Here is a 27,244-nt window from a genome sequence, read left to right as displayed (position 1 = left end):
CCGTCCTTTTCTGCTATCTTTGTCTCTCTCAATTCTCTTATCGTCACTTTTTTTTTTTTTTTTTTTTTGGCCTTTAAAAAAATATTCTTTAAGTTTATTAGGAATTGGGAGGCAAAAGTATGTTCAACCTGCTATGTCTAAATGAAAACAAAAACAACAACAACAAAAAAAAAACCCAAAACCCTATTTAGGACCTTCATAAGGCTTCTGGGTCCTTGTGCCTCTGAAAGTCTGTATCTTGCATTCACACTTTATTAGTAGTTTGGCTGACAGAAAATTCTAGCTTCAAAATTATTTTCCCTCAGTGCTTGGAGGCCTTATTCCATTAGACCTCAAGCATCAAAGGACACTGATGAGAACACTGCTGTCTTCCCATGAAAATTCTTGTTCCTTTGTAGGTAATCTGTGTTTTTTCTTTCCGGAAGGTTTCATAGTCTTCTTTATCCTTGATTTTAAATTTCACAAATTTGTCCCTAGTGGTAGGATGTTTAAAATTCATCTTGTTTGTTGCTCAGTGGGACCTCTCCACCCCAGGAAGAATGGCTCTCACCTCTGTTTCTACCTTCTTGTCTGCATGTTTTAAAGGGTATATACTCTTTCCATTTTGGTTTATCCATCAGGAGTAGCCAATTTACTTGCAATCATCAAAAAAATTCCTCAAAATCTCTGATTTGGGACTGATTCCTGCCACCACCAATTCTGACCTCCTCATCTGTGTTACGGACTTCTCTGCTGTGAATCCTGCAATCTCAGTGGGCTTTAGAGGAGGAGAAAGAGTAAATGTTACCCACTTGTCACTAGCTTAGAGGGCTCACCTGTCTTTCAATATTCCCACCACCCGATTACTTATACCTCAGAATGTCCAGGTCTTTATTTTCTAAGTCAACTTGACTATTATTTATATGAATATTCACTAGAATATTCTTAGAGAATAGAAACAGTTTTATTTTGTATCATGTTTATGCATAACCAGGAAAGATGGCTACATTATTGCTGTTGATATTTATGGTTAATTACAGCATTCTCAAAAACATCCCAAGAAAGATCCTAAAAAGAGAATGGTGTGGTTATTATTTACCCTGACCCTTTTCCTTTTTTTCCCCCATCTCTTTATCATTCTCCCCTTCTAAGTGATCACCATCCCTAATTCCTTTCTTCATCTTTCCCTGGGTTTGTGTGTGTGTGTGTGTGCATGTGTGTGTGTGTGTATATGCACATATATGTGTGTATATGTAGACATGTGTATACATATATGTATTGTGTATTAAATATATATGTGTGTATATAATTTTTATTAAATACATATATATTATAATTTGGGGGCATATTTATTTTTGCTCAAATTATTTACCACATACACTTTTGAAAAATCAACCTATTAAGTAATTCTAGGATCCACATATCACTGTAGAGCGCCTGCGGCTGGGACCCCAGCCCTTTGGTACTCAATGAGAAAGAATACTGAAGGGGTCTTAAATACTTTGATCTTTAACCTTGAAAATAAAACTTTTGGTTCTTCCTTAATCACTTGGACTACAATTTTCAGTTTTGAACTGTTTCCTTGGATTCTGCTAGAACTAATAACAAGCTTTTCAAAAACAGTAATAGTTAAGCCTTCTAGCCTATGAAGTTGTTCTCAAGAATAGAAATAACAAAAATGTACTTCACTGTGAAAGTAATAAATGGTCAGCACTGAAAACTAAATACATAAGGTGAAAAATGATTTTATACAACTCAAATATGTTAATCATGATATAACACAGCCTGGAACTATAACTACAGCATAGCTTTGTGGCTGATAGTCTCCATATTATATGCCTGTCAATTCTGAGGGACTTTTTAAATTTTGGTTTTGGTAAAATTTTGACCAGTCCAGAAAATACAGGTATTTTCTAGTCAAACAAGTAAAGACCTCTTACAAATGTGAACAGAGAGTTTATTAATTGGTATAAAAGTTTTATGTAACATTAAAATTACCTTCAAAAATCTTGCTTTACAAATGTTAGAAATGGTCTTAAAATGTTAATACTGAACTTAAGAGTTTAAGGTCCTAACCTCGAGGAGACTCAAATTTTTTATTACTCATCTCTGAAGAATTTACCATGAAAACAACTCTGACAGTTAAATGAGTGAGAAATACTGCTGCTCTCAGCATTAAATATTAGGGACTTTTTCAGGCCTATTAAGTTTGCTATTGTCATTCTTGTCATTACATGGAAGTACCAAGAAATATGTATTTTAGTAAATCATTTGTTAGTGAATAATACCTTATACAAATGAACCCGAAGGAGTTTAAATTTTAAACAGCAGTTCTCCAGAGAAAATGTCCTAAATTTAAAATTTGTTTCAGAATTGAAAAGGGCTTGGCTTTTCATAGCCAGGCCTTTCATCGAAGCTGAATCCCGGATGAGAAACTGAGAGCAGGCTCTGTGGCTGACCCGCAGAGTAACCCATCCTTAAGCCACTTTGTCTCTGGCTCACTGGTTTTCCAATCATAAAATAAAGGACGAATACTTCTGTGTATTCTATGTGTGTGTGTTCATCACATTTGTAATAAAATCCACATCTTCCATAATTTATAACTGCCTGCCACCCAAACAGAAGAAAATATGCTATAGAAAAAAAGTAGTAGGTTAAAAAAAAAAACAAAACTAAGAAAAAAGTTTAGCTTAAACTTAAATCTGAAAGATCATTTTAGCTTCAAGTTGGAAGCCTTGGAAACAATCTTAGGTGCTAATGATGGCAAAATTTGCAAAATGAAAGCTTTGTTTCATTCATCGCTGCCAGAATTCTCTTCATGAAAATCATAGCATTGAAGGAATTTGTACTAACCTAGAATGAACATCGGATTGGTCTTGTCAATTAACCAAAGAAAATTTCTTCTTCAAAAAAGTATTTTTAACATAGCTGTTGGTTTTTCATTACAAAATGCTTACTAAATCTTAACTTGTCCTGTGGAAAATTATTTGTGACTGCTTTCTTTTGAAATTATTATTTGACAATTTATGGAATAATATATGGGAAATGTGTGTGTGAGAGTATACAGATATCCATATACATTTTTTAAAGCGAGAAGTTTTTAAGAGATTACAGAACAGAAAGAAGGAATGCAAGATTCAAAACACGGGTGCCCTTGAATGACAACTACTCACCAGAAAACGGATCATATTGTTGTAATTTCATTGCAAACAGATGTCCATTCTGTGTTACATGGGTGACCTTCGAATGAGAGGGTCTCATTCTGTAGAAGGCCAAGGACACAAAACCACAGGAACCTTTGGGGCGGGTCCTCAAGGTAGTAAAAATAAAGGTACTGGGGATCTGGAGAACTGGCCATGCATTTTCTTTCTCTGCTTCAGAGTGTGGCAATGACATGTGTTCAGGAACTTAGGCCAAATGGTTTTTGAAGTTTTATGAAGCACTGAACATGACATGGTAAGGTTTAGCATGTTTACAAACACATTCTGAACTATTTACATCACAATCTATATAAAAATAAAACTGTGAACAGCTGGACAAGAGCACTGATCCACTCGCCGAACTTTTTTCCAGGTTCCTTGACACCGAGGATTGCCGATGGCTTGCCAATGGAGAGTCTGATTTCTGAAACGGTATTTTGGAAAATGTTAGTTATGCTGAAAGCAAACCAAAAAGAATTCTAATTTATAGAATCATAAATTGAGGTATTTTATTGTTCAAAGAATGATCACACCTGGAGTTCTGAAGTGCATTAAAAATTGAAATTGAAAAAAAAAATGATCACAAACAGTTTCCCTTCTTAGGGGCTCCATCAAAACAAGTTACAAGTTAGTCTCTATTTGAGGATACCTTCTTGTGGAGAGAGCAGTTTGAGGTTACTGTATTCATTTCTCCCACTTGATCCGAATATACGATCCGAATATACGAAGTGTTACATAAAGGAAAGTGGCTCCCTGTTTCATGTATATTCAAATTAGAGGGGTCTGCCCAAATCAGCTCTTGTAATCCTGAACTCCTTGATTCCATAATGAAAAAAACAGGAGAAGCAGGAAGAGCAAAGGCAGATTGTTGAATTTATTATTTTTAAAGTTATTGGAACCTCAGCCAGGGTTTAAGGTGCTTTCTGAGTACAAATTCAATTATAAGGTCGTTTAAAGACAAACTATGGATGAGAAATTCAGAAAAATGTTAAGTCTAAAGATTGGTTTCTATTTGATAGGAATGTCTTACATACTTTACTGTTCATGTGGTGTACTTCTTACAAAGTTTATTAGGCACTAGTGACTGATAAACAAATTCAAGTTATTAAATATTAAAATGCACTAAGGGAATGACAACTAGCTAGAAAGGTCAGTATTTTACTTCCTAATCTGTATTTCTACCAGTTCTACCTAACATACTTAAAACCATAATCCATGTGTTACTGAAATTGGTGTTTGTCTAATAGCTGACAAGCATGAAGCCCTCTCTTAGGAAGAGTGCTATTACCAGATTTAACTGATAAATGAATACAGGATTGGAACAGATTTTTCAGGGTAAAAAAAATGTTTTGAGGGTCAATTCTTTTGGACAATCTATAGATTTCTGTAGGTTTCTGATCCTACAAAGCTGAGCCCACAACCATCTCAGTCATGGTTCTAGGATGCCCCCCCCCCATTGGGCAGTGGTTCTGAAACAATGCTGTGGGAGTGAACCATCTGGGCAGAGGTCAGCAAACCACAACCCATGGGCCAAATCCAGCCCACCCTTTGTTTTTGTGTGGTCTGTGAGTTAAGAATGGTTTTTTGTTTCTTAAAGAAAATCGAAGGAAGAATATGTCATGACACATGAAAATTACATGAAATTCAAATATTACTGTCCACAGATACAGTATTGTTAGGAAAAAGCCAAGTTCGCCTCTTCACGCAGTGTCTGTGGCTGCTTTCATGCTATGATGGCAGCGTTGAGTAGTGAGACTATATAGCCCACAAAGCGGAAGAATCTACTATCTGCCAAGTCCTGACCTAGAAGGTGGTTAAAAATCCACCCCCAGGGGTACCTGCATGGCTCAGTCGGTTAAGCGTCAGCCTTCGGCTGTGGTCGTGATACCAGGGTCCTGGGATGGAGTCCCACATCAGGCTCCCTGCTGAATGGGGAGCCTGCTTCTCCCTCTCCTCCCTGTCCATGCTCTATCTCTGTCTGTTTCTCAAATAAAATCTTAAAAAAAAAACAAAACAAAACCCAAAGATTCTGATTCACTTCATCTCAAGTGGGGCTCAGGAATCTGTGTGTGTTTGTGTGTGTGTGTATATGTATACGTATATATATGATCTTTTATTTATGAGAGAGAGAGCACGAGCAGGGGGGAGGGGCAGAGGAAGAAGGAAGGAAGAAGGAGAAGCAGATTGCCCCACTAAGCAGGGATCCCCGATGTGGGGCTTGATCCCAGGACCCTGAGCTCCTGACCTGAGCTGAAGGCTGTCACTTAACCAACTGAGCCACCCAGGGGCCCGATGAATCGGAAAATTTTAAGTCATCATCCCAAGAGGTTCTGATTCAAGTGGTTTTCAAAACACTGCTTTGGAGTGATCAGGTTTTCAATGGTCATTCGGGAGCATGATATGAACTCAACATCCAAATTTACCCAGTCATCTCCACTATAGAGCCTCTGGGTCCCATCGTGTAAACGGGATCCTGGATTCAGGACTTACTAGACAGAGGATTCTCCTGACATGGTGTTCTGACTGCCGACTCATGCCCTGATATGCTACATCATGGATGCTACATCATGGTCTGCTGTTCAAGAGAGGACAGATGTGTGTCAATGGAAAATAAGGAAAGTCCTTTAGCCGATGTCTCTCCCTCACCCATCTGAGTCCAGGCCATCTCCGGAACAGCGAAGGCTCACAGAGTTCATGGCTGGGGGCTGACAATCGACGCACACCGTGTACCCCTCTCGGAGATACTGCATCCATCGAGTCAGGGGGCGATTCTCCAGAGCGCAGTGAGGAGTCAAGGACTCCGTCTTGAACTCCATACAGTATCTAGAGCAAAGACACAGGACACTTGCACGGGCTGTAATGAGAGAGAGCCTAAAGCCGTAAAAGGTCTCAGGAAGCCCGCAACCCACGAGGACACTGGACAGACGGGAGGAGGTGGTGTGCGCATCTTCGCAGCCTGGCCACCCTCGCAGGACGCCCTGTCAAGTTTCTCATTTGTGGAACCACGATGATGGATGATGCCCGACGGGCAACTGCCGTGAGGCTTGGCGCTCTTCTCCCATCCATGATGGAACTACCTGGTCGACGTGAGTTGGCAGAAATCGGGATAGCCTGTTTCCTACCTCATCTGACAACCAAATTATGTATAAAAAGCACATTTCAGTAGGAAAATAGCCCTTAATAACTTTGCTGGTAAAGAAAAATAGAAATAGAATAAGAACTTGCTTGAGTCTGGAGTCTGAGACCATGTGAGCCCTTGGAGGGCTGGTCCTCAGTGCCCTGCCCAGCCCCCAAGACGTTCTGCCTTGCAGATGTTCCCAGGGGCCTGCCCCAGCTCCCCAACTCGCTCACCCGCATAATCTGGACTAATGATGAGTTGGGAACTTGAATCCAAGCATCAAAGTTCTACTGGGCCTCAGAGATAAAGGGAAATGGGAAGCTGGAGACATTTTTCTGTGACAGAAGTTAGTGTCACCTTACACTGAACTGGGGAAATCTCTAGCACCATAGTGACTAGACTCTGAAGGCCCAGGGGGAGCATCCAGACGTGGGTGAATACTTTAGAGTCTTGTACTAAAAAGCAACATAATTTTAAAATTCTTCAGGGAAGTAAAACATAGTAAAATTCCTGCACGTTGTGTTTTGGTTCTAATTAAGCTCCAACGGACTAGTTTCTTATCCCTAGAATTATGAGCTGTTCCGGGTTAGATGGAAAGCCATTGGAGGGTCTGCTTCCATGAGTTTTAACAGCAGTAGGCCAGTTTAGGTCTTGAGGTAGGAAATTCTATGGCGAAGCTTCAATCAACTTTAGCCAGACAGCTTAACCCAGACATCTCTTCATCATTTTCTCATTAAATTCTCCTTACAATGCCATGTGCTAGGCATTCATATTCTCATTTTTCAAGAAGAAAAACTGAGGTGGGACAACATATCCAAGGTCTTACGGCTAGTGTGTGGCAGTGGGGGGGTCTGAACCTGCAGCTGCCTGGGATCCTTCTGCTGACAGCTGAAGAGCCGACTTCAGGTAAGCATGGAGGTCCCCCCAAGTCTGTGCCTTCTGTCCTGACAGAAATCCTCAGAGCTCGCGTGTGGGCCACTTTCAAATTAGCCAAACACAGGTGGTGCTAGAGTCCATGTTCTCCTAATGATTCTAAGAGAAACATCCTGAGTATGACTGATAAAGTGATACCATCCCTTTACATAGTGGGTTTCCTGTTGAGGGGACCCTCAGAGACAAATCTTTGTGGCCGCACAAAACCAGGGAAGAAACAAGTAGGTCCCAGCTCTGTGGTAAAGAGTCACGTTTTACCCAAAGTCAACGAGCAAGTAACAGAAGAAACGCCACCACACCAAGACGAGCTTTGCGGGCTGACTTGGCCACACCCCCTGGAAAAGCATACATTGAAAAACCAAACCATACAAAACAAAAACACCAAATTACCCAGTGTCCTCTGTGTCTGTAGACCACCGTGGAGACGCGGCTTGTCTTGTTCTCTCCTTGTTGAACGCAGAGGTAGTTATAAAGGCAGGGACTAGGAAAGAGAGAAGAGCGTCGGACACCTGCAGCCTAAAGTACTCACAGTGACCTTTCCCAACCGTGGTGTCGATCCTGTCTCGAGCCCCCCAACCCTGAGTGCAACGGGCCGCGGCACACCCCCAGGAATGGGATGGGGCCAAGTTACCGTGTCCCCAGAACCCAGTTTGAAGAAGATTTGTGTGCACGCCGATGGGCGCGGAGAACTAACTGCAGGCCTCTGACAGGTGGGCTTGTCTTTGGTAATAAGTTGACTCTGTGTGAAAGGGGAGAATGGGGGGCCTGGAATAAAAACCAAGAGGAAGTAGTGAAAGATGCAGGGCAGTCAGGAGGAGAAGGGGGGGAAGGGAATGGAGAAAGGGAGAGATGGCTTTTTTTTCTTTTTCATTTTTTTAAAGAATGTATTTATTTATTTGGCAGAGAGAGAGACAGCGAGAGAGGGATCATAAGCAGGGGGAGTGGGAGAGGGAGAAGCTGCCCTGCCTTTGAGCAGGGAACCTAATGCAGGGCTCGATCCCAGGACCCTGGGACCTTGATCCCAGCCACAGGCAGAAGCTTAATGACTGAGCCACCCAGATGCCTCGGGAGAGAAGGTTTTTAAAGATGAAAGGAAGAGAAATAGAAGGAAAAAGGGAAACACAGGAAGAATAAAGTACAAGAATAGGAGGGAGGAAGGACAGATGAAGATGACAAAAGAGAGGGAAATGGGGATGTAAGGAGAAAAAACAAAACCAAACACCAGAGAGAGAGGAAATGTAAAAAAGGAGAAAGCTGAAGTACCAAGGAAGGTGGTGCGAGTCCCCCCACCCCTCCCAGGTCCTCAACACCCCAGCCAGGAAGCTTCCCTGACTGCCATGTGGCCTCAGGGTGACTGCCTGGTGCCGGCCAGCACAGAGCCCCCCCACCCCGCCACGCCAACGCTCAGCCACAGGGAAGGAGTCCGGTTGGTCCTCTTCCCCGGTCCCCAGCCCCAGTCCCAACTCCAAAGCTCCGGACCAGACAGAAGAAAGGGAGCCAGGAATCCCCCATCTGTGCTCTCTTCTTTCCCTGACTTTGTTTGTGTGTCTCCTTCCTGTTTGCCGCTAAGTGTGGGGGTGTGGGGAGGCATCTGATGCTAGGTACGGTACTGCGCCTGGAGATGACCTCCCAGTGCGGTCTGCTGTCAGCTCAAGGAAGGCAGGGTTTTGCCCTGGTCATCACCGTCGCCCTCACACATTGGCACACGCAGTGAGCTCGTAGGCAACATATGGCGGTTCACTGAAGTCTCAGAATTGCCACCAAGCCACACGGGTCCTACCTCTCTGTGATCTTCTGTTCCCACACTGAGCCCTGTGGTTGAGACGGCTCAGCCATCCTTCCTGCCTTTCGTTCCAGAAACTGGACCATCCCAGGAAAGGTAGGGACCAGCGGATGTTGGCTTGTGCACTGCCCACGCCATCATCCACGTGAGCAAAGTGGCCAGAGGACCACCAAGCAGATGGGTCGAGCCTACGCGTTCATTTGACCCCGCTGCTTACTGGCTCCTTATGGCCACAAGATGGCAGCCCGAATTCTTTTTTAGATTTTCTCAGGGAGGCCTTTTGCTAGGACCCAGGGAATGGAAGACCTGAGTGGCTGAAAAACAGGTGGCCACCTGCTCCTGCGAGTTGCAGTAATCTTTCTTGTCCTACGTGGTTTGGTGCTTAGTCTCTTCGGTGTCAGAATTACTCACATCCAGCCTAAGAGTCGAGGCCGCGAGACTCTTCCTTGCTGCACTCACACGTTTAATCGTTTTCCAGAGAACATGCCATTCCTCCTAAACGGGACCGGTAGCTTTGGGACCTCCCAAACCCGTAGACAGAATCAGAAAGAATGAGGGAGCACATATATGTTAGGAACTCGTTGTTTTCTCTTAGCTCTGATTCTCTGGAACGCAAACGTCGAGAGGATTTTAGCTTTCCCACGTATAGGTCTCCATTCCTGTTCTTCTGACACATTTAGGAATTCATGCAGTACCTGAAGAATACAGTTGCCGCTCAGTCCACGTGGCGTCGGACCAGCCAAACTATGAAATTTTCAGGATGTGTTTCTTTAGCTCAAAACACGTATCTGATCTCCTTATTTGTACCGCACATATTATCACAGAAGTTCAAAGGCAATGCACTTAGTACTTAGCTTGGGGCAGGGAAGGGAAATGAGAGAGGGGAAAGGGCAGTATATGACTGTAATATCTGATATACAATCCTCGGAAAATGTTCTATAGTAATAATAAGCCCTATAGTAATAATAATACAATTATAATATACATATATATTGTGTATAATAATATAATTATATTATAATATATCATATAATATAATACTAATAATGAAAACTAACAATGATACCCTTCTAAGTTCCCAGGCATAATGCTGAGCACCTTTCACGGGTGAATGCATTTAATTCTTACAACAACCCTCTGGGATAGGAACTATTATTTCCCCATTCCACAGATGAGGAAATTGTGGCACAGAGAGGTTAAGGAATAGGCTCAAGGCTTCCATCTAAACACAGCGGTGTTAGGCGTTATCTCTAAAACCATGCGCCTCACTGCCTGGAGACTCTTGCAAAGTGAACCATGATGTTTCATTGTTTTACGCAGCATATTTCCTATAGATTGCTTAAATGCTGTTTTATTTTCATTTTCTGGTCCTACTGTGTCCCTAATATAACTTAACTTTAAAAGAATAAAAGGGAGGGGCGCCTGGGTGGCTCAGTGGGTTAAAGCCTCTGCCTTCGGCTCAGGTCATGATCTCAGGGTCCTGAGATGGAGCCCCACATCTGGCTCTCTGCTCGGCAGGGAGCCTGCTTCCGCCTCTCTCTCTGCTTGCCTCTCTGCTTACTTGTGATCTCTCTCTCTGTGTCAAATAAATAATAAAAATCTTTAAAAAAATTTTAAAAAATAATAAAAGGGACATCATGAGGCCTCCACCCAGGAGTGGGTGGGGGAGGGGGAGGGCTGGGATGGGGCCTGGGGTCCCCAGGGTAGGGCGGCTGCTCACGGTGGGCACAGAGGAATGCCTGATAGGACAGCGCCTTGTATGTTTCCAGCCTGCTTCTTTACAAAGTACCTTCTCATCGTCTGTGACTGGTCTCCACAAAGACTTTGTGAAGAAGTGCCCTGATGAGATGTTCTCGGAAAACTGAGGCTCAAAGACATTAAAGGAAGGGAAATTAAAAAAAAAAAAAAAAAAAGATTAAAGAAAGGGGAAATTCACAGTAAATGATGAAGCAAGGACCCCAACACAAAAGACTGCTTCTGGTTTTTCGATCTACTCTCCACGTTCAGCGTCAAGCCTCTGCAGGTAGGACCGATCCTAAAAGCCAGCTAGTAACCCTGGGCCTTGTGTCTTCTGTGTCCTGCCCCCTTTTGCTCTGGCTTGGCTCGTTGGCACATTTCTACTGAGAGGAGACACTTCCTCCTTGAACTAGTCTTCAGAAACTACACCAGCAGCCAGATTGCCTGGGGGTCTCTAAGCCAGCATGACTTTTTAATATCTACCCCAAATTTAATTTCCATTACTTAAGAGTGGTAAGTAATTTAGAATTATTTTTGCCTTCAGCCCCACTGCTGCTTATGTGTGGAAGAACATAGTTGGGTGCCCGGGGACAAAGGCTCACAATAAAAGCCAGTTCCCCCGCCTTCCCTCTTCCTGGCAACAATATCCAGATGTAATAGATTCTTTTTTAAGAGGCCATTTGCCAACTTTCCTGGCATCCTATCAGCCTGGCATTGTTTGGTTTTACAACAAGTCCACTTCTAAAAGCGTGGCACCGTGCATACTTACTTTGAACATGAAAGTAAATTGAGTTTGCTTAGGGAATTTCATAAAAAGTTCTCTGGCACAATGGGGTGTCACCAAGGCAGGCTCAGAACCACTGTTCTGTAGATACAGTGTAAAAGGGAACAGAATGAAAATGTGACAAATAACAGCAGCCCAGAAGCATACAGCTTATGATACACATAGATCTCCTTTTAGGAGGAGTCAGGATGTACAACTAATACAATAACAGGGCTTTGGGGGCTTGTTTTTGCAGTAAGCATAGAGTTAAGATCTGCATTAAAGGAAATGCAAAAAATTCAATAGCTACTTTATCGTTAATAAGAGAGTGTCAGTGATCCTGTTTCATTCACGGGTCTCACAGAGCCTTTCTATTTCTACTTAGTTACCGGAACCTGGATCTGCAATTTTAGCTCTAATGATAACAAGAGCAACAAAGCAAGATCAAGACGGAAAATCCCACAGGATTTAAAGGCTGAGATCCAGGGTTGGATTCTGGAAGTCCTTTACAAATGCTGTCACCTGGGGTGCCTGGGTGGCTCAGTTGGTTAAGCGGCTGCCTTCAGCTCAGGTCATGATCCCACGGTCCTGGGATCGAGCCCCAAGTCAGGCTCTCTGCTCAGCGGTGAGCTTGTTTCTCCCTCTCCTTGCCTCTCTGCCTACTTGTGTTCTGTCTGTCAAATAAATAAATAAAATCTTAAAAACAAAAACAAAAACAAATGCTGTCACCTTCCTGAGCTCCAATGTCCTCTTGGTTTTAAGGATAATGAGGCAGTCCCCTTTTCCAGGTAAGCAGGATACTGGCCCCTCAAAGATTTCCACATCCTAATCCCCAGGACCTGTGAATATGTTATTTCATAAGGAAGAATTAAAGTTGCAGATGGAATGAAGGTTGCTGCTCGGTTGGCCTTAAAATGGGGAGACGATCCTGGCTTTTCTCGGTGGGCTGAGTATAATCACGTCCTTCAAAGAGGAAGAGGAAGGTGTTACTACAGAAGAAGGCAGAGATGCAATGTAGCTGGATGTGAAAAGGGAGGAGGGGCCGTGAGGAGAGAAACTGTGACCCTCTCTGGATGATGGAAAGGGCAGGGAACTGGATTCTCCCCTCCCCGAGCCTCCCCAAAAGCAATGCAGCCCTGCCAACACCCTGATTTTAGCCCAGGGATACCTGGGTTGCACTTGTATCCCACGGAACCCCAAGATAATAAATTTGAGTTGTCTTCAGCTACAACGTTTGGGGTCATTTGCGACAGTAGCCATAGGAAGCGAATACGCTGTCCTATAGGATGGTTATGAGCACTGAGTCAATAATGTTGGTCAAAGCTCTCCACTCCACAGCTGCGAGGGACTGCTCAGCCATGCACCCAAGTCTCCTGCTCGGGAAATAGAAGTCTAGTGGAGCCGGGAGGTGGTCACCAGTGACCATGCAGCCGGACTGAGAGCCCCCAGTGGAAGAGGGGGCCCCTTCTCCATGCTTCCACACCAATCCGCTCGCTCCTCACCCTGAGCTGGAATTAGCTGACAGGCTTGGTACTCGAGTTTGTATCTCCAGAACCCAGCAAAGCGCTGGCTATCGAAGATGCTCAGTGAACCTTAAATGAATGACCCATGTGTGGTAACACGAGTGAGACAGGGCTCAGGGCAATCCACCATGTCCCTACTCTCATTTCCCTTTTGTTGTCCATCATTTTCCTAGGTGTCTTCCACAGAACACTAGTGACTCAGTGTGATCCCCTGGGAAACGGGGTCATTTAATCAAGTAAGGTGGGAAAGCATCCCATATCCTATCTCTCTCTTATAGAATGAAAACGCTTATCAGCATATTAAAGCCTCTGAGAAGGTCTTCCTTAGAGAAGATAGTCTGATTTACCCCATGTTTTCCTGACTAAAGCCCTGTTTTGCATTTGGGAGCTTCTGCCCTCAGGAAAGTGGCATGTGAGGGATCCAGCTATGAGTCGAGGCTGAGAAGGATGGGGCAGCCACACCCAGGCTAGGCTAGAGCAGTTCTGGAGCTTTGGTGAGCGGCAGAGTCCCCCGGACGCCCGGATACAAGCACAGTGTTAAACCCAGCACCAGCGAATCCGATCTTGTGGGTCTCGGTGGGGCCCGAGGAACTTGTTTTCTAACAATTTCCCAGCTGAGGACAACGCTGCTGGCCGGGGACCACCGTTTAGGAACCACCAGACTGGAATATTCGAGGGGTCCTATCTTCTCTGACCAGCTTGTGACAGCAGTCATCATTTCCACGGCATTATCACAGCAGAGTGCATCTCAGGAACCTAAATCAGGGCTGCAAATGCTGGTGCCCAGTCCCCAAGGAGAGATTTCTCCTCTCTTCCCAAACTGGATTTTACCCAACCTTATTAGGAGAGGCGGAGGCTGAGTACAGATCTCTCCTGCTGGTGTTATTGCTAAGTCACTAACACCTTGTGGGGAGTCACCTATGAAGACTGCTGCCTTATGTGGAGTTTGGTGGGAGGGGTGGGTGAGAGGGGTCATTTAGGAACGGGAGGACAGGTGGAGGAGGACAGGCCCAGGGGTTTGCCCAGAGGAGAGAGGAGGACAGCTCCAGGCAGAGACCAGAACCCTAGCTGGGGTGGGGGAGGGTGTGGGGGGGGGGAGGGGGGGGGGTAGGGGGGATGTAGGGGTGGGCCTAGTGCTCTCTGGTGTCCTTGGCCCACGTTCCACAGCATTCTCTCATTGACCTTCCTGTCCCTTTTCCTGCGACCTGCATTAGGCTATTATAAAGAGATACCTGGACTGCAAAGCGGGTCTGTGACAGCCTGGAGTAGCACTGAGGAGTCAAATGTACTTAAGAAGGACCTTCCAGCAGCCAGACCCCATAGGTGAGCAAAGGAGCTGCTTCCTGATGGATCAACTACAGGTTTTAAGGGTCATCCAAAAAATCAGGAATGGCCTCCAGCGACTTCCTCCCCAATAGCCTTTTTGTTGTGCTCTGTTGAGGACATGAGTTGACCATGGTTTTGTTCCACAACTGTTTCTGTGAGCACCGAATTATTTCCCTGGGAGCCCACAAGACCCCTCCCTGATCCCTCAGCCCTTTCGTTAGCCATGCCCCTAAGACAGCCACAGTTTCAAATCCCAGATCAGACCACACGAGAAAATGCTACAGTGGCTCTCCAGGGTTTGTAAGATAAAGACCAAAATCCTAAACAGAGAGTGGGAGCTGCTTCCCCTCTCAATGCCAGCCCCACTCTCTGCACTCCCCAGATGCTAGCTGCCCTTCAACCTCTCAAAGGGGCCTTTGCTTCCCCACCATTAAAGAGATGAGTCAAAGATAGTCTCTAGGTCATTGACTTCCCCCACAGCAGGCTGACAACTGTTAGCTCCAAAGCCCACTGGCAGCAAACTCAAATTTTTATGCATCCAAATTGTTTTCTTTTCTTAAAGATTCATTTGTTTATTTTGAGAGAGAGAGAGTGTGTGTGTGCTTGAGTGAGCATGGGGGGAGGGGCAGAAGGAGAGAGATTCCTAAGCAGACCACCCGCCTTCCCCCTCATGAGCACAGAGCCCCATGGGGGACTTGATCCCACAACCCTGAGATCAGGACCTGAGTGGAAACCAAGAGTCAGCCCCTCCAGCAACTGAGCCACCAAGACACCTCCCAAATTGTCTTAAAAATTGCCAAACAAGCATATTTTTAGCCATTTGGGCCCTGCCTGCTTTACTTACCCTGTGAAACTATACCTGACACCTGCTGGCTATTAATGAGCTAAAAAGTCTGGGAGTTGTAAGACCCCAAGCTGCTACCACTCTTGGCCTTGGAAACTCTGACCCAGAGACTCCCAACTGTGCTGCCTAGTTGCCATCCCCTAGACACATGGCTCCTGGAAGATTCCTCTCCTCTGTCTCTGGATGGTGAGGCCATAGCCTCTGGACTTCTCCTTCTCAACTCCATCCAAGCACCACCCAAAAAGGCTTATTGGGCATTACGGCCTCTTGTGGTCCTGTTTTTTCCACATCAACCCCAAATTCCTCGAACCTCTCTATATGACTACCTAGTTCACCATGCAAGTCTCTGGAAAGTTCTACACTTCTCAGCCTTACCTGTCCCTCCTTAGAGAAGTCCCTTCCCTTCTCCACCCGTGTGGCTCTCCTCCTCCCCCAAGACCGGGGGATATCAACTTATTACACACACTCATAGCTCCAAACAACTCACTTGTTCAGGCCCAGTTGCACCAAATTGCAGTGGTAATTTTCTGGGACCCATTTCCTAAGATCATCGATTATCAACCTCCCCATTCTCCCCCATCCACCCCCCATCTGCATGACAGCAGGCTCCCATCAGCTTATGTCACCAAGGCAACTCTGGCACCCAGCTCAGTGCCTAGGAACCAGTAGATGCTCAATAAATATTTGTGCATAGAACAAAAAAGGGGGGGGGGGCAAAATGGCTTGACAGGTGTCATGCTAGCATAAAAATTTCCAGTTTCCTAGGAAAAACATATGGCCTTTATTATCCAGAGAAGTCAATGTTTTTGCTCTATCAGGTTCAACGTAGATCAACACCTTGGTGTTGGCCTTGATGCTTATTTCTTTGTGAGCTTTATACAGCTCCTGACTCACCCATCTGTGGAATTCTGGCCCCTCCACCAGCCACTCCACAACCAGAATGATCTTTTCAAATCACAGATCTGATCACATCAGCCCCACTGCAGTCAGGTAAGAGGAGGAGCAGGTGTTTTATGGAAATCATGTATCACTGCTTGGGAATTAATCATTTTTCTACTACCTTCCCACGTGTGTGATGAGCCTTCCTGACTACACAGGCATTAAAGAAGCAAGATGAATAGAAGCAAGATGAAATGTCCTTATGGACATTTACTATCCGGTGTGAAATACTATCATCGTACCTACAGTCCTTTGCCGCCAGCTTGAGTTGGCTAAACACCCCGAAGCACGCGCCCTTTCCACCAAGCTCAAGCACAGAAGGGGGGGCCACCCCGGGGTTAAGAACGCCCCGACCCGGAGGGCTGGAGCAGGGAGGCCCTGATGCCGCGGGCACTCCTTTATCAAGCATTTCCTGAGCTTCCTGTCCGCTCTGGGCTGACGGGCCCATCCCACTCCCCCGCCGCGCGCACGGAACTTTCCCGGCTCGCTACAGGGCCTTTCAGGGGGAGGAAGAGATGGAAAACCAACACAGACAACAAAGGCGGCCGCGGTGAAACCCTCCGTACCGAAGGAATGCCCGCAGTCCAGGCCCTGGGGCGTCGAGTAGTCCAGGCAGCCGGCTCTCTCCTCCAGGGGCGGGCAGGGCGCGCCGCCGTTCCGGGGCTCCTGCTGCACCGGGCGCCTCCGCACGCGGGCCGCGGGCTTGCACTGGTCGGCGCAGCCGCTCCAGGGGCTCCACTCCCCCACGATGCACGGGCGAGCTGAAAAACAGCACGGCGGGTTGGGGCGCTCACCTGGGTAAACCCCGACGCCTGCCAGGCCGCTCCCGCCAACATCAACAGTCGGGGTTAGCCCATGCACGCTGCGCTTTGACTGCGCCCTGCATGAGAGCCGGGGCACAGTCTCAGCGGGGCTCGGTGGGCAGGGACCCCCCACCCCCACCCCACCCCGCTCAGCCCGGATGGGGTAGCTGATAACCCGTCCCTCCGAGCCAGACAGGCTGCTCTTCTGGGGTCATGAAGGTGGGTGTCAGCCAAGGGCACAGCCCAGTTAAGAGAGTGACGCCTTTGGGTACTTCCTCATACTCTGTGGGCTTAGATAAGATCTTTGCTCTTTCATTTCCTTGATTTTAAGTTTATCCTGCCCTGCTCGGAACATTTTTATAATAGGTATTCATTGTGGAAAAACGTCAAGGGGAAAAAAAAATGTAAAAGAAAATGCCCGTCACTTTTTATCCTCAAAGTTGTCCCTCCATCAGACCTGGTTAGGGCCACCCTGAGGGACCTCTAGACTTGGGACTTCCTTCCGTGCTCCATTCTCATCCTCCACGGCTCTTAGACCCCCTAGACCAGGAGAGCTGAAGTTCTCAGGAAGGCAACCAGAGCCCACAGAGGGAAAGAGCACAAACGGTCAGGCATGAAGGGGCGGAGTCCGGGGCAAGAATTTGGCAATTCTCTGGCCATGACTGGAAAATCTCTGTGGTTGCATTTTTAACTTTCCCATTCAAAGTCCTAACAAACCTTTTAAAAGGACTATAATGAGTTTGTCAGTGGAATTATTTCAGGACTTGAGATTGTTTATAAGAACAAGAGTAAGGAAACAAAAGATGTGCCTCTGAAATAGAGGCCCAGATAATTCCCTTCCCACAAAATAAGATCCACTTTCTCTACCATCCTCATACTTTTCAGCTTACGGAGTCTTCACCAAGAAAGCACTCTAACCTCTCCGAAATCTCGACTTGGACTTCTGACAGCTTGTACTTGAAAACTCATTTGACCTCTCAGCACACTCTCTCTGGGGTTCATGGATTTTGGAAGACCCATCCTCTGGCAGCGCGCAGCTCACCCTGATACGAAAAGGGTCCCACACAACCTAAACATCTGTCAGTAATTCAAAAACCTCAGACTGTCTTAAAACATGCTTTTATTAATCATCTAAAAACTCACAGGCATCCCACGTCAGGCAGGGAAGGAAGCAAGAGACTTGGATCCTGAGACTTGTCCCCTGTACCTGCCTGTGCCGCGCGCACATCCATTGGAAAATCAGTCACAGGCCACTTCCTGCTCTTGTCATTTCTTGTGGATCCCTCCCATTTTCATGATCTCAGTTGGGCCCTAGAGCCAGAGGCACTGAAGGAGACTGCCTGCTGGGCTAGGAGCGGGTTGAGAAGTATGCATTCTATCCTTAAGTCTTCAACAACTTTCTGTTACCTGAATCTCTTCATCCCTGAGCCTAGTTAGTCTGGCCCTGATGTGTTGACCTTGAACAACACTTACTAATACGCTTAAAAAAAAACAAAATGGGACACTTATTTCATAGATCAACATTAGACACCACTCTGAAATATAGTTTTGCCATGGCATTAACTCAGAATGTAGTAATATGGCCTCGGTTTGAGTACACGCTATCCATATAATAAAAGATCATACTGGGGGCAGCTTTCTGACAGAATTTAGTTTCCCAGTATTTCTTCAACATTTGTTTCTCATGTGTAATGTTTATTTATTTTATTTGGTTTGCCCCCCAATTAACATCCTCAAATCACAGAATCACTGAATCAGTTGTTTTTCCTATCAGTTAACGTTTGACTTTGGAAAAAGCTATGTTTCATATTTTCTTCCTTTTTTTAAGATTTTATTTATTTATTTGTCAGAGAGTGAGAGAGAGTGCACAAGCAGGCAGAGGTGCAGGCAGAGGCAGAGAGAGAAGCAGGCTCCCTGCTGAGCATGGAGCCCGATGTGGGACTCGATTCCTGGACCCTATGATCATGACCTGAGCCAAAGGCAGCTGCTTAACCGACTGAGCCACCCAGGCGTCCCTGTTTTATATTTTCAGTCCATGACTTTAACAGCCTCATAAAGAAAATCAATAAAGTTCTGGGTCCTGAGCGTCATCTCGATGGCTTCATTATAAAACAAAATGAAAAAAAGTTCACATAGAATTATACAAATATAAGGGGATTCCACAAAATATTTTGAGTCAGAAGGCAAATCTGAGGTGCTTATTCCTATTCCGCACAAAAGATTAAATTCATGATTAACTTGCGAACTTCTAATTGTTTGCAGTGCAATTCATCACAGATCACAAGAGATCTTTGGCCGCAGAGGCCAGGGGAAGTACAGGAACTTCTGACAAATTTATCAGCTTAAGTCATATATTACAGCTGCATGACACACATTTCCTTTGAATTATTCCATTAGTATTCACATCTATAGCCAGCGTGTCAAAATATTCTTTCTTAAAATCTGACTTTCTCAATCTTCACATTTCCCTAGTTATCACTGGAGGCCAGTAGACCTAGTGAGCGACACGGTCATTCCTGACTCCAAGCTTGTCACAGTTTCCCAACGTCCTAATGGTAGGATTTAATGACATCATCCCACCCCTTTTAGAAAAAAAAAGAAGCTTAGGTTTAATGGATGCCAGGATGCTCCGTGAACAGCGGTTTTCTTTTTTCCTGTTTAAAGTCAATGTAATATTCAGGTGGAGTTTCCCAGAAGCAGACTCTGGGACGTGGATTTCTTTCTTTCTTTTTTTTTTTTTTTGAAAGATTTTTATTTATTTAATTGACATAGAGAGACACAGCAAGAGAGGGAACACAAGCAGGGGGAGTGGGAGAGGGAGAAGCAGGCTTCCCTCGGAGCAGGGAGCCCAATGTGGTACTCCATCCCAAGACCCTGGGAACATGACCTGAGCCAAAGGCAGAGGCTTTATGACAGAGCCACCCAGACACCCCTGAGATATGGATTTCAATGCAAGTAATTTATTTGGGAGGTGGTCCCAACAAGTGTAATAAGAGCAGAGACAGAGATGTAGACACAGAAGAGAACATAAACATAGATCCCTAAGTTCCTGCTTTAGGCCCACTGGGCACGTCTGGCTCTCCACTCACTAGGACGTGAGATAATGGATAGATGCAGAGGACAAGGAAATATCAAGTCCTTTCTGAAGTTCTGGCTAGTCCCCCTTCCTCAACAACTTTCTGGTTATCAGATGGGGTTTGTGGGGTTACCACACCCAAAAGGAGAATGGCCAACAAGGGGAAATAAGTCTTATATTTCAGTAGGGAATCTGCCCAAAGCAAGAATAGAGCCCATTTTCACATGTCCTCACAGGAATAGCCAGTCGTATCCAAGTACAATTACCTTAAAAGATTTAAAACTAAGCTTTAAAAATATAATAATAATCATAATAATAAATGGCGTTTAAACTCTCTCAGTGCATTGCTGTTGAATTTGAAATAAAATCAAACTCAATAAATCAATAAATATTTGTCGAATGAATGAATGAATGAGATGTCATTGGACAAATTCCTCCTCCTTCCAAAACAAATTTTCTACATTGAAACAGATTTTGGTTTGCTCATATCATTAGTTAGAAGCCAAAGCACTAAGGCTCCAGAGTGGGAAAGGGAAGCCCGCTGAAGGACAGGAGCAAAATCAGAAAATCCCAGAGCCAAAAGTATGGGAATTCTTAATCTGGGCGAGAGCTGTCTGGGCTCTCCCGGCAACGGTGGCCCCAAGGAGTGTCCTGGGAAGGGCCATGGCTTTCAGTGCCTTCAGGTTACATAGATCCCAGCTTCTCCTGGCAGCCACAAATCCCTCAGATGCTTTTAAGTCCATTTATAGCTCCTGGCAGTACCGCATCTCGAAAATAACAAGCTCCTTTCATTTTATTATCAGTGGTATGGAGCAGTATTTCCTCTTATTTGATCTAAATTTTCCTCACTCAAGAATTTCAGAATACGGTGGGGGGGAAAAAAAAAAAAAAAAAAAAAAAAAAAAAAAAAAAAAAAAAACAAACAAACAAACTATGTTTATCTTAGCCGTGCAGCTCAGGGACTTAATGTCTCAGGAGGCCCCCTTCCTTCTCTGGCAGGGACCTTCAAGACTGACGACTCCAGCAAAGGGACCCATCTTTCTAGACCCCTCCTCCCCCGCCTCAGAATTACCAGCGGGCCCTGTCCAGGTCCATTTGCAGCCTCTGTGAGCAGGGGCAACCAGAGCTAGACACACTACTCTCAGTCTTAGGTGCCAAAAGGTAACTAAAAAACCCATCTTCTACTGTTTTGCTTGATGATCACACACACACACACACACAGTAACAAACTGAGCTGACAGTCAGTGCTTCCTTTCATACATAGAGTTTGGGCTCTTTCTTCTTAACATAAAACCTTGCTCTCATGTTCATGTGCCGTCTCCTTGGCTAATCACAGATCTGGCCCTGCCTGCTTGGCTCTTTGCCACCTAAAAGTTTAAGGCCACCCACAAGCAAGTGCTTTCCCTCTCATGGTTTTTGTTTTTAAGATTTTATTTATTTATTTGACAGAGAGAGACACAGTAAGATAGAGAGAGAAAGAGCGCAAGCGATCGCACAAGCAGGGGGAGTGGGAGTGGGAGAGGGAGAAGCAGGCTTCCAGCTGAGCAGGGAGCCTGACGTGGGACTTGATCCCAGGACTCTGGGATCATGTCCCAAGCCCAAGGCAGACACTTAACAACTAAGCCACCAAGGCACCCTTCTCCCTCACGTTAAGTTCAAATAGCCCTAAGTCATTGCTATGAAAGTATTCCTACATTTTACCCACAGTCTTAGTATTTACACGTAGATTTGATTCTTGAGATTCTGTGGAAGAAAAATAATTCACACACACACACACACACACACACACACCCCTCATGGCAACATGATTTTAAATGTTATGGGCCTTTTTCTCTTTCCTCATGTATCCCCTTTTCTGAGAAATCTTGTCAAATCTTCTCTGAAGGTCAAGAGGGACCACACTGCCCAAGTGCCTATTTGCCGCCCCCTCCAAAAGCGCCAATAAAATGACCAAGTATTTTTTCCTCGTGCAGAATACAGGCCCCTGTGGTTGTTCCCCCCCCCCCCTTTTGAGATATTAACCAGATAAGTTCATGAAATCTGAGAGAGAAATAAAAAGGTCTCCTTCATTAGAAAAAAACAGAAATTTATATACCAGGCAACCCCAGAGGAAAAAGGGCACATGTATCAAAAAGATAATTGGGCTTTTACTCAGTAGTCAGTGTCCAGGTGAGCTGTTCTCTTCTTTCTTGCATTTCTGTATTTTCCAAGTTTTCTGCAACAAACATATTTTGCAGACAAGGGCGGCAAGGGTCATATTCGAAGGCACAGATGGTTAGAACCCAGCTGGCGGAGCTCTCTGCAGCCACAGATAACATCCCCTCAGTGGAAAGACTGCTCGGGTTGTTGAAACAAACATAATTCAGTGACACCACCATGGCTGTTGGGGATCGTAAGGAGGGGCAGGACACACTTTTTTGCCTTTGAGGAGTATCAGCCAAAAGAGAGAGAAGGCTCACTCACTCTACCAGAATTGATCAGGGATGTGCCCTTCCAAGTACACAGCTTCTCATAAAGCCTCATTCCTCTGAGGGTCAAAACATAATGTTTCAGTGTGTGGGCTCTGGAATTAGAGTTCCTGGGTTCAACTCTCACTTCATCACAGGTTGGCTAACCATGACTTGGGACAGATTCCCCAACCTCCCAGTGCTCTGATGACCATGGCAGTGAGTTGGGAGACCTAAGTAAGACTAGAGTTGTGAGGTGCCTGGCACGGAATGAGTGTGGCAGAAGGGTTAACAACTTTACCCTCCTCCGCTGAATGCCCAGGGCTGCAGCCCAAGCCTGCAAAGTCAAGTCATGCTGAATGCTGGCGCCAGGCCCTGCTCATTTCTCCTCCAGAGACAAAGGCAGGGGAAGCCGCATGCTGCTCCCGACCTCTGTGGTTCCAGTAAAGCCTCAACTTTTCTAAATCAACGTACATGGTGGAGTTTCGGAGCCTGAATTTTCCAGTACATTCGTCCTTTCTCCTGCCAGGTATGCGGTCAGCAGATTTGGGCAAGTTCGTTTCCTAGATTCCCTGGGAAATCCAGAAGAAAAGACTGGGCTACTCACACAGGCTACTCAACGTGTGCCCTGCTCCCCTTGGGCTCATTATTACTCTTTCCTGAATTTGTTCATCAACAAATCTAGTGCCGCCTGCTGTTTCTATGATCTTAGAATGCAGACTTTAGGAACCCAGGTGATGAACTAGAGACTGGGGCATCTTAAGCCTGATGAGGAAGCCTTCTAAGAAGTTCTTTCAGAACAGGTGACTTGGATCTGTCTCCTCCTGTACCACTCCCCATCTCTGGTCAGGCACAGTCAATGGAGAATTTCCTATTCCTTTTTTTGGGGGGGCGGGCGGGGGTTGGAAATAGAGGTATATAATTGGTGTTGAAACTGATACCAACATCATAATGAGATTTTTCTGAGACTTGTTTCAGAACAGATACTTTGGGCAATTCAGTAATTCCACAAGTCCAAGAACTTATTTTTATTTTTACAAAGTAAAAGATAAAAAGTCTTCTTCAGAAAAAGAAATTCCAGTATTTCATTTCTTAGCTACACACACACACAAAGTCTTCACAAAGAAGAAAAAATCAGAAGGAAGAGAAATAAGGCATTCTCAGTTCTCCTGACACAGCTCCATTTTTGGTTCCCATATAATGTCATTTCAGTCCAAAAGGTTTCAGATGGCATTGACAGGTAACATAGCATTGGGTAAGGGGAAGAGCTCCTAAGGAACCGAATGGTTCTATGTCTTTGGAGTGGCTGGTGGTCCCTGAGGTGCCGAATGTTGACATCTTTAGGCATCAGTAACAGCCATGCACAACAGATGTGGCAGATGGCAGCCCAAAACCGGTCCGCTGTGGGCCCAGACGTCACTGTGCTGCCCATTCACGTTAACTGACTGATGGGCGGGCCCTGGGACGGCCCCGCTCCCGCGGCTGTATGAGGCTCCTGCGAGGCCAGGACGCCTCTCCAGGGCTAAGGAGATGGAGCATCTTGGCTCTGCCGTGCCCCTTCTCACCCTCAGCCCTGCAGAGCGAGTGGGTTCAGCCTTCCAAGTGGCCAGCTTCCAGCTGTCTCTATTTTATCCTCCTCTCCCCAGAAACTCCGGGCGCAGAGGAGCATTTTGGTCCTGTGTCTGCTTCTGCTCAGGCCAGCGAGGGCCTTCGCTAACTCCCTGGGGAAGGGCAATGAAGGCTGAATATGCTCTTTTTAAAATTCTTTGGGGGCTCCTTTCTTTTCCTGGTTTTGGTTTCCATGCCCACTGCTCGCAGCTCTTCCTTCCTCAGGCGCCAAGATGCTGTGATTTCTTGGGGAGCCCCTCTCAGGATGCGAAGGTCATCGCTTCTCTGCTTCTCCTTACCCAACCCATCCCCGCTCCAAATGATAGGCTTTTCATTGGAATAGTTCTACCTCCTGTACTGAAAAGACGGGATTTCTTTGTGACCAAATAAAGGGGTGGATTCTGCCACCCCTCACAGTCTTGCAAGGCGTCCCTGGAAAGCCAGTTCTTCTCACGACACTAGGCTGTCCTACTGAGCCTCTTCTATACCTGAATCTCTCTGTATCCAGCTGGGTTTGCCGCCTGTCCCGCCTCGGGGCCGAGTCCAGTTCCTTGCACCAAAGGCAGACACCCACAGGTCTGTGGAGAAACCACATGGTGCTTTCCCGCGAGAATTCTCTTCTCCTTCTGGAGACTTCCTGCTCATTCTCCAAAACCAGGCTTGCAGATTACTTCCTCCAGGAAGTCTTCCTTGAATCCCTTGGGTCTTCCGAGTTTTCGTTTCCTTGCTCTGGGAGCCCTCATTTGGGCACTAAGCATATTGTAGGTGGTTCGCTGGTGTACTCCCCTGCTTGACTGTGAACCTGTAGGGAGCAGATCCTGTGTCTTCCTCCTCTGTGTAAGCCCTGTGCTTCCCACAGGCCCGGGCACATTATCTGGTGTACAGGAATACAGGAGTCTACCTCTGATGGGCCTAGAGACTGGGCCTGAGGGCCGTTTGTTTCCTAAATAAGTGACTCTTCACCTTACTTGAGTAGTAAAATACCCTGGCCTTGAAGCAGGAAAGGGAGACAGGCTTATCAAAAAGAGGATGGATATTTGTAGGTTAATCATTAGCTTTCAAACAGGATAAAAAAAATTCTTCATGTTTTTCAATTGTGTCCTTTCGGGAGCAGGTCTGGGTGCTACCTTGCCTGGGGAGGTAGCCTCTTCTGGCTTCACAGAGGCAGAAGGCCTGCTCCTTTCCACAGGAATCTGATTCACCAACTAATGACACAGATCTGCAGGTTATTTTCCCAAGAAGATGTGGAGGATAACACAACCCGGGGATCCTTGAGGCCAAACCCTGACATATGTGAGGCATTTGGGGTGAAGAGATGAGCAAGGTTACTCTTATTTCCGGAGCTGGCTTCTCTCAGGTAAACCTTGTTCTTTAGGACTTTTCATTTAGTTAAATCAACATCTATTGAGCCCTTGCCAGGGGCTGTGGCACTGTGGGAAATTGAGAGATGATAATGACTGACGTGGGGCTCCTGGGTGGCACCCAGACTTTAAGTGACTGCCTTCAGCTTGGGTCATGATCCCAGGGTCCTGGGATCAAGCCCCACATCAGGCCCCCAGCTCAGCAGGAAGCCTGCTTCTCCCTTTCCCACTCCCCCTGCTTGTGTTCCCTCTTTCACTCTCTCTCAGTGTCAAATAAATAAAATCTTTTAGAAAGAAAGAAAGAAAGAAAGAAAGAAAGAAAGAAAGAAAGAAAGAAAGAAAGAAAATGACTGACCCTACAGGAAAGCCAACAGGATTAAAACATAATGGGAATCCCCAGATAAAAACCTTTATCATGCTATAGAGATAAAACTGAGTGTAAAGAGCTTATCAAACACCTCCCAGGAGCAAGGGGGCTGTGCCACATGCTGGAGTCTAGAAATGAGGGCCACTGTGATCCTCCAAAAACTTGTTCTGCAGAAGTAAGTACCCTACGAGGGCAAGGCCTGGGCACCAAGTGGGTTAATTACACATCCCTTCTCTTTTCACCCCTCATAAGGCCCGGAAGATCCCTGAGGGTTCACAGAAGGAACGTGGTGGAGCCTGGGCCAGGGGCATGCCCCACAAGCGGACATGCCATGTTTCCAGGTAGGAGATTCCTGAACCGCACACACTTCGAGGAGAACGGATGACTCCGGCCCTTTCCATCCAGGCTTTCGTGGGGAGAGGTGCTTTGGGGTGCTATATCAAGACAGAGAGGACTGAGGGAATCCCTGGATGGAGGGGGCTGGCTCCAGGATGCGGGGAGCTGAATGCACCTGGATGAAGGAGGCTGGCGGACCCTAGAATGGAGTGAGGTGTACCTGGCTGGAGGGGTGAGAGGTAGGCCAGGATAGACGTCTGGACACGCCGAGATGCAAGGGGCTGGGGGATCCTAGCGCCTGAGCTGCGGTCCCTGGTGTGAGATCCTGTGTCCCTTGGCTGCTGGCAAAGGGCCGGCGCCCCACCCTCGGCCCCGCCACCCACCTGGGCATGCCCTGGCGTAGTCGAAGCAGCAGTCCCCCGTGAGGCGGCAGGCTTGGTCGCAGAAGCACGTCCCGTAAACCCTGTCCAACCTCCAGCCGCGCACGAAGCAGGCGGCGTCCCGGCCCGGGCAGCAGCGCCCCGCCTCGGCGCAACCGGCCAGGGTCCCCGGCCACAGCCGCGCCAGCGCGCACAGCGCCAGCCACAGGGTCCTCATGGCCAGCGCTCCGGCGGCGCCTGCCACGGCGCAGACCTTCGGGAGAGTGGCGAGCTCCTGGGAAAGCTGCGGGCCCGAGCAGCCCGAGCGGCCGGCAATGCTCAGCCCGACCCGGCCCTGCTCAGCGCCCGGCCCGGCCCTGCCCCGCGCCCGGCCCCCGCCCTCCGCGCCGCCCCTCCCCAGCCCTGGCGGCGGGCCCGTCGGGGCGCGGGCGGGTGCTGCTGCTGCCGGCTCCTAGGTGGGCAGGGCGCCTCTCTCCGGGGCGCCCGGATCAGCGCTCGGGGTGCCAGCCCCTTGCCCGCTGCCAGCCGGCTCGCCGCCCTGCGCCCCTCGCCCGCGGGGACCGCCCTAGGAGAGAGCCGAGCAGCAGGTGCTCCGGGATCCCCGCGACCCAGGAGCGTCGGATCCGCCAGCGGCTCAGCCAGTAGGGCCACATTTCCTGCCTCCAGCCTCTGTTTCCTAACGCCGGGGCTCAGGATCATGAGTGGGCATTTTACTCTGAAT

General features: G+C 46.7%; 1 protein-coding gene and 1 long non-coding RNA gene across 2 annotated transcripts in view; one reads left to right on the top strand and one right to left on the bottom strand.

The window, feature by feature from the left end:
- Positions 1-1,922: 1,922 nt before the first annotated feature.
- Positions 1,923-26,874, bottom strand: SBSPON (somatomedin B and thrombospondin type 1 domain containing). The gene is made up of 5 exons (XM_059166225.1): positions 26,527-26,874; positions 16,712-16,906; positions 7,621-7,711; positions 5,826-6,002; positions 1,923-3,603 (listed from the first exon to the last, which is right to left on the bottom strand). The coding sequence occupies exons 1-5, from the start codon at positions 26,738-26,740 to the stop codon at positions 3,486-3,488; spliced, it is 795 nt and encodes a 264-aa protein (XP_059022208.1). The 5' UTR covers positions 26,741-26,874; the 3' UTR covers positions 1,923-3,485.
- LOC131826711 (uncharacterized) overlaps positions 25,216-27,244 on the top strand; it is a 53,208-nt gene continuing 51,179 nt past the window's right edge. Inside the window, exons 1-2 of the long non-coding RNA XR_009351712.1 lie at positions 25,216-25,436; positions 26,060-26,148. This is a non-coding gene — a long non-coding RNA (uncharacterized LOC131826711). The remainder of the gene's footprint in view (positions 25,437-26,059; positions 26,149-27,244) is intronic.

This window comes from Mustela lutreola, chromosome 3 (assembly GCF_030435805.1).
Source record: "Mustela lutreola isolate mMusLut2 chromosome 3, mMusLut2.pri, whole genome shotgun sequence".
Classification (NCBI taxonomy): Eukaryota; Metazoa; Chordata; class Mammalia; order Carnivora; family Mustelidae; genus Mustela; species Mustela lutreola.
This window is presented reverse-complemented; position numbering and strand designations above follow the sequence as displayed.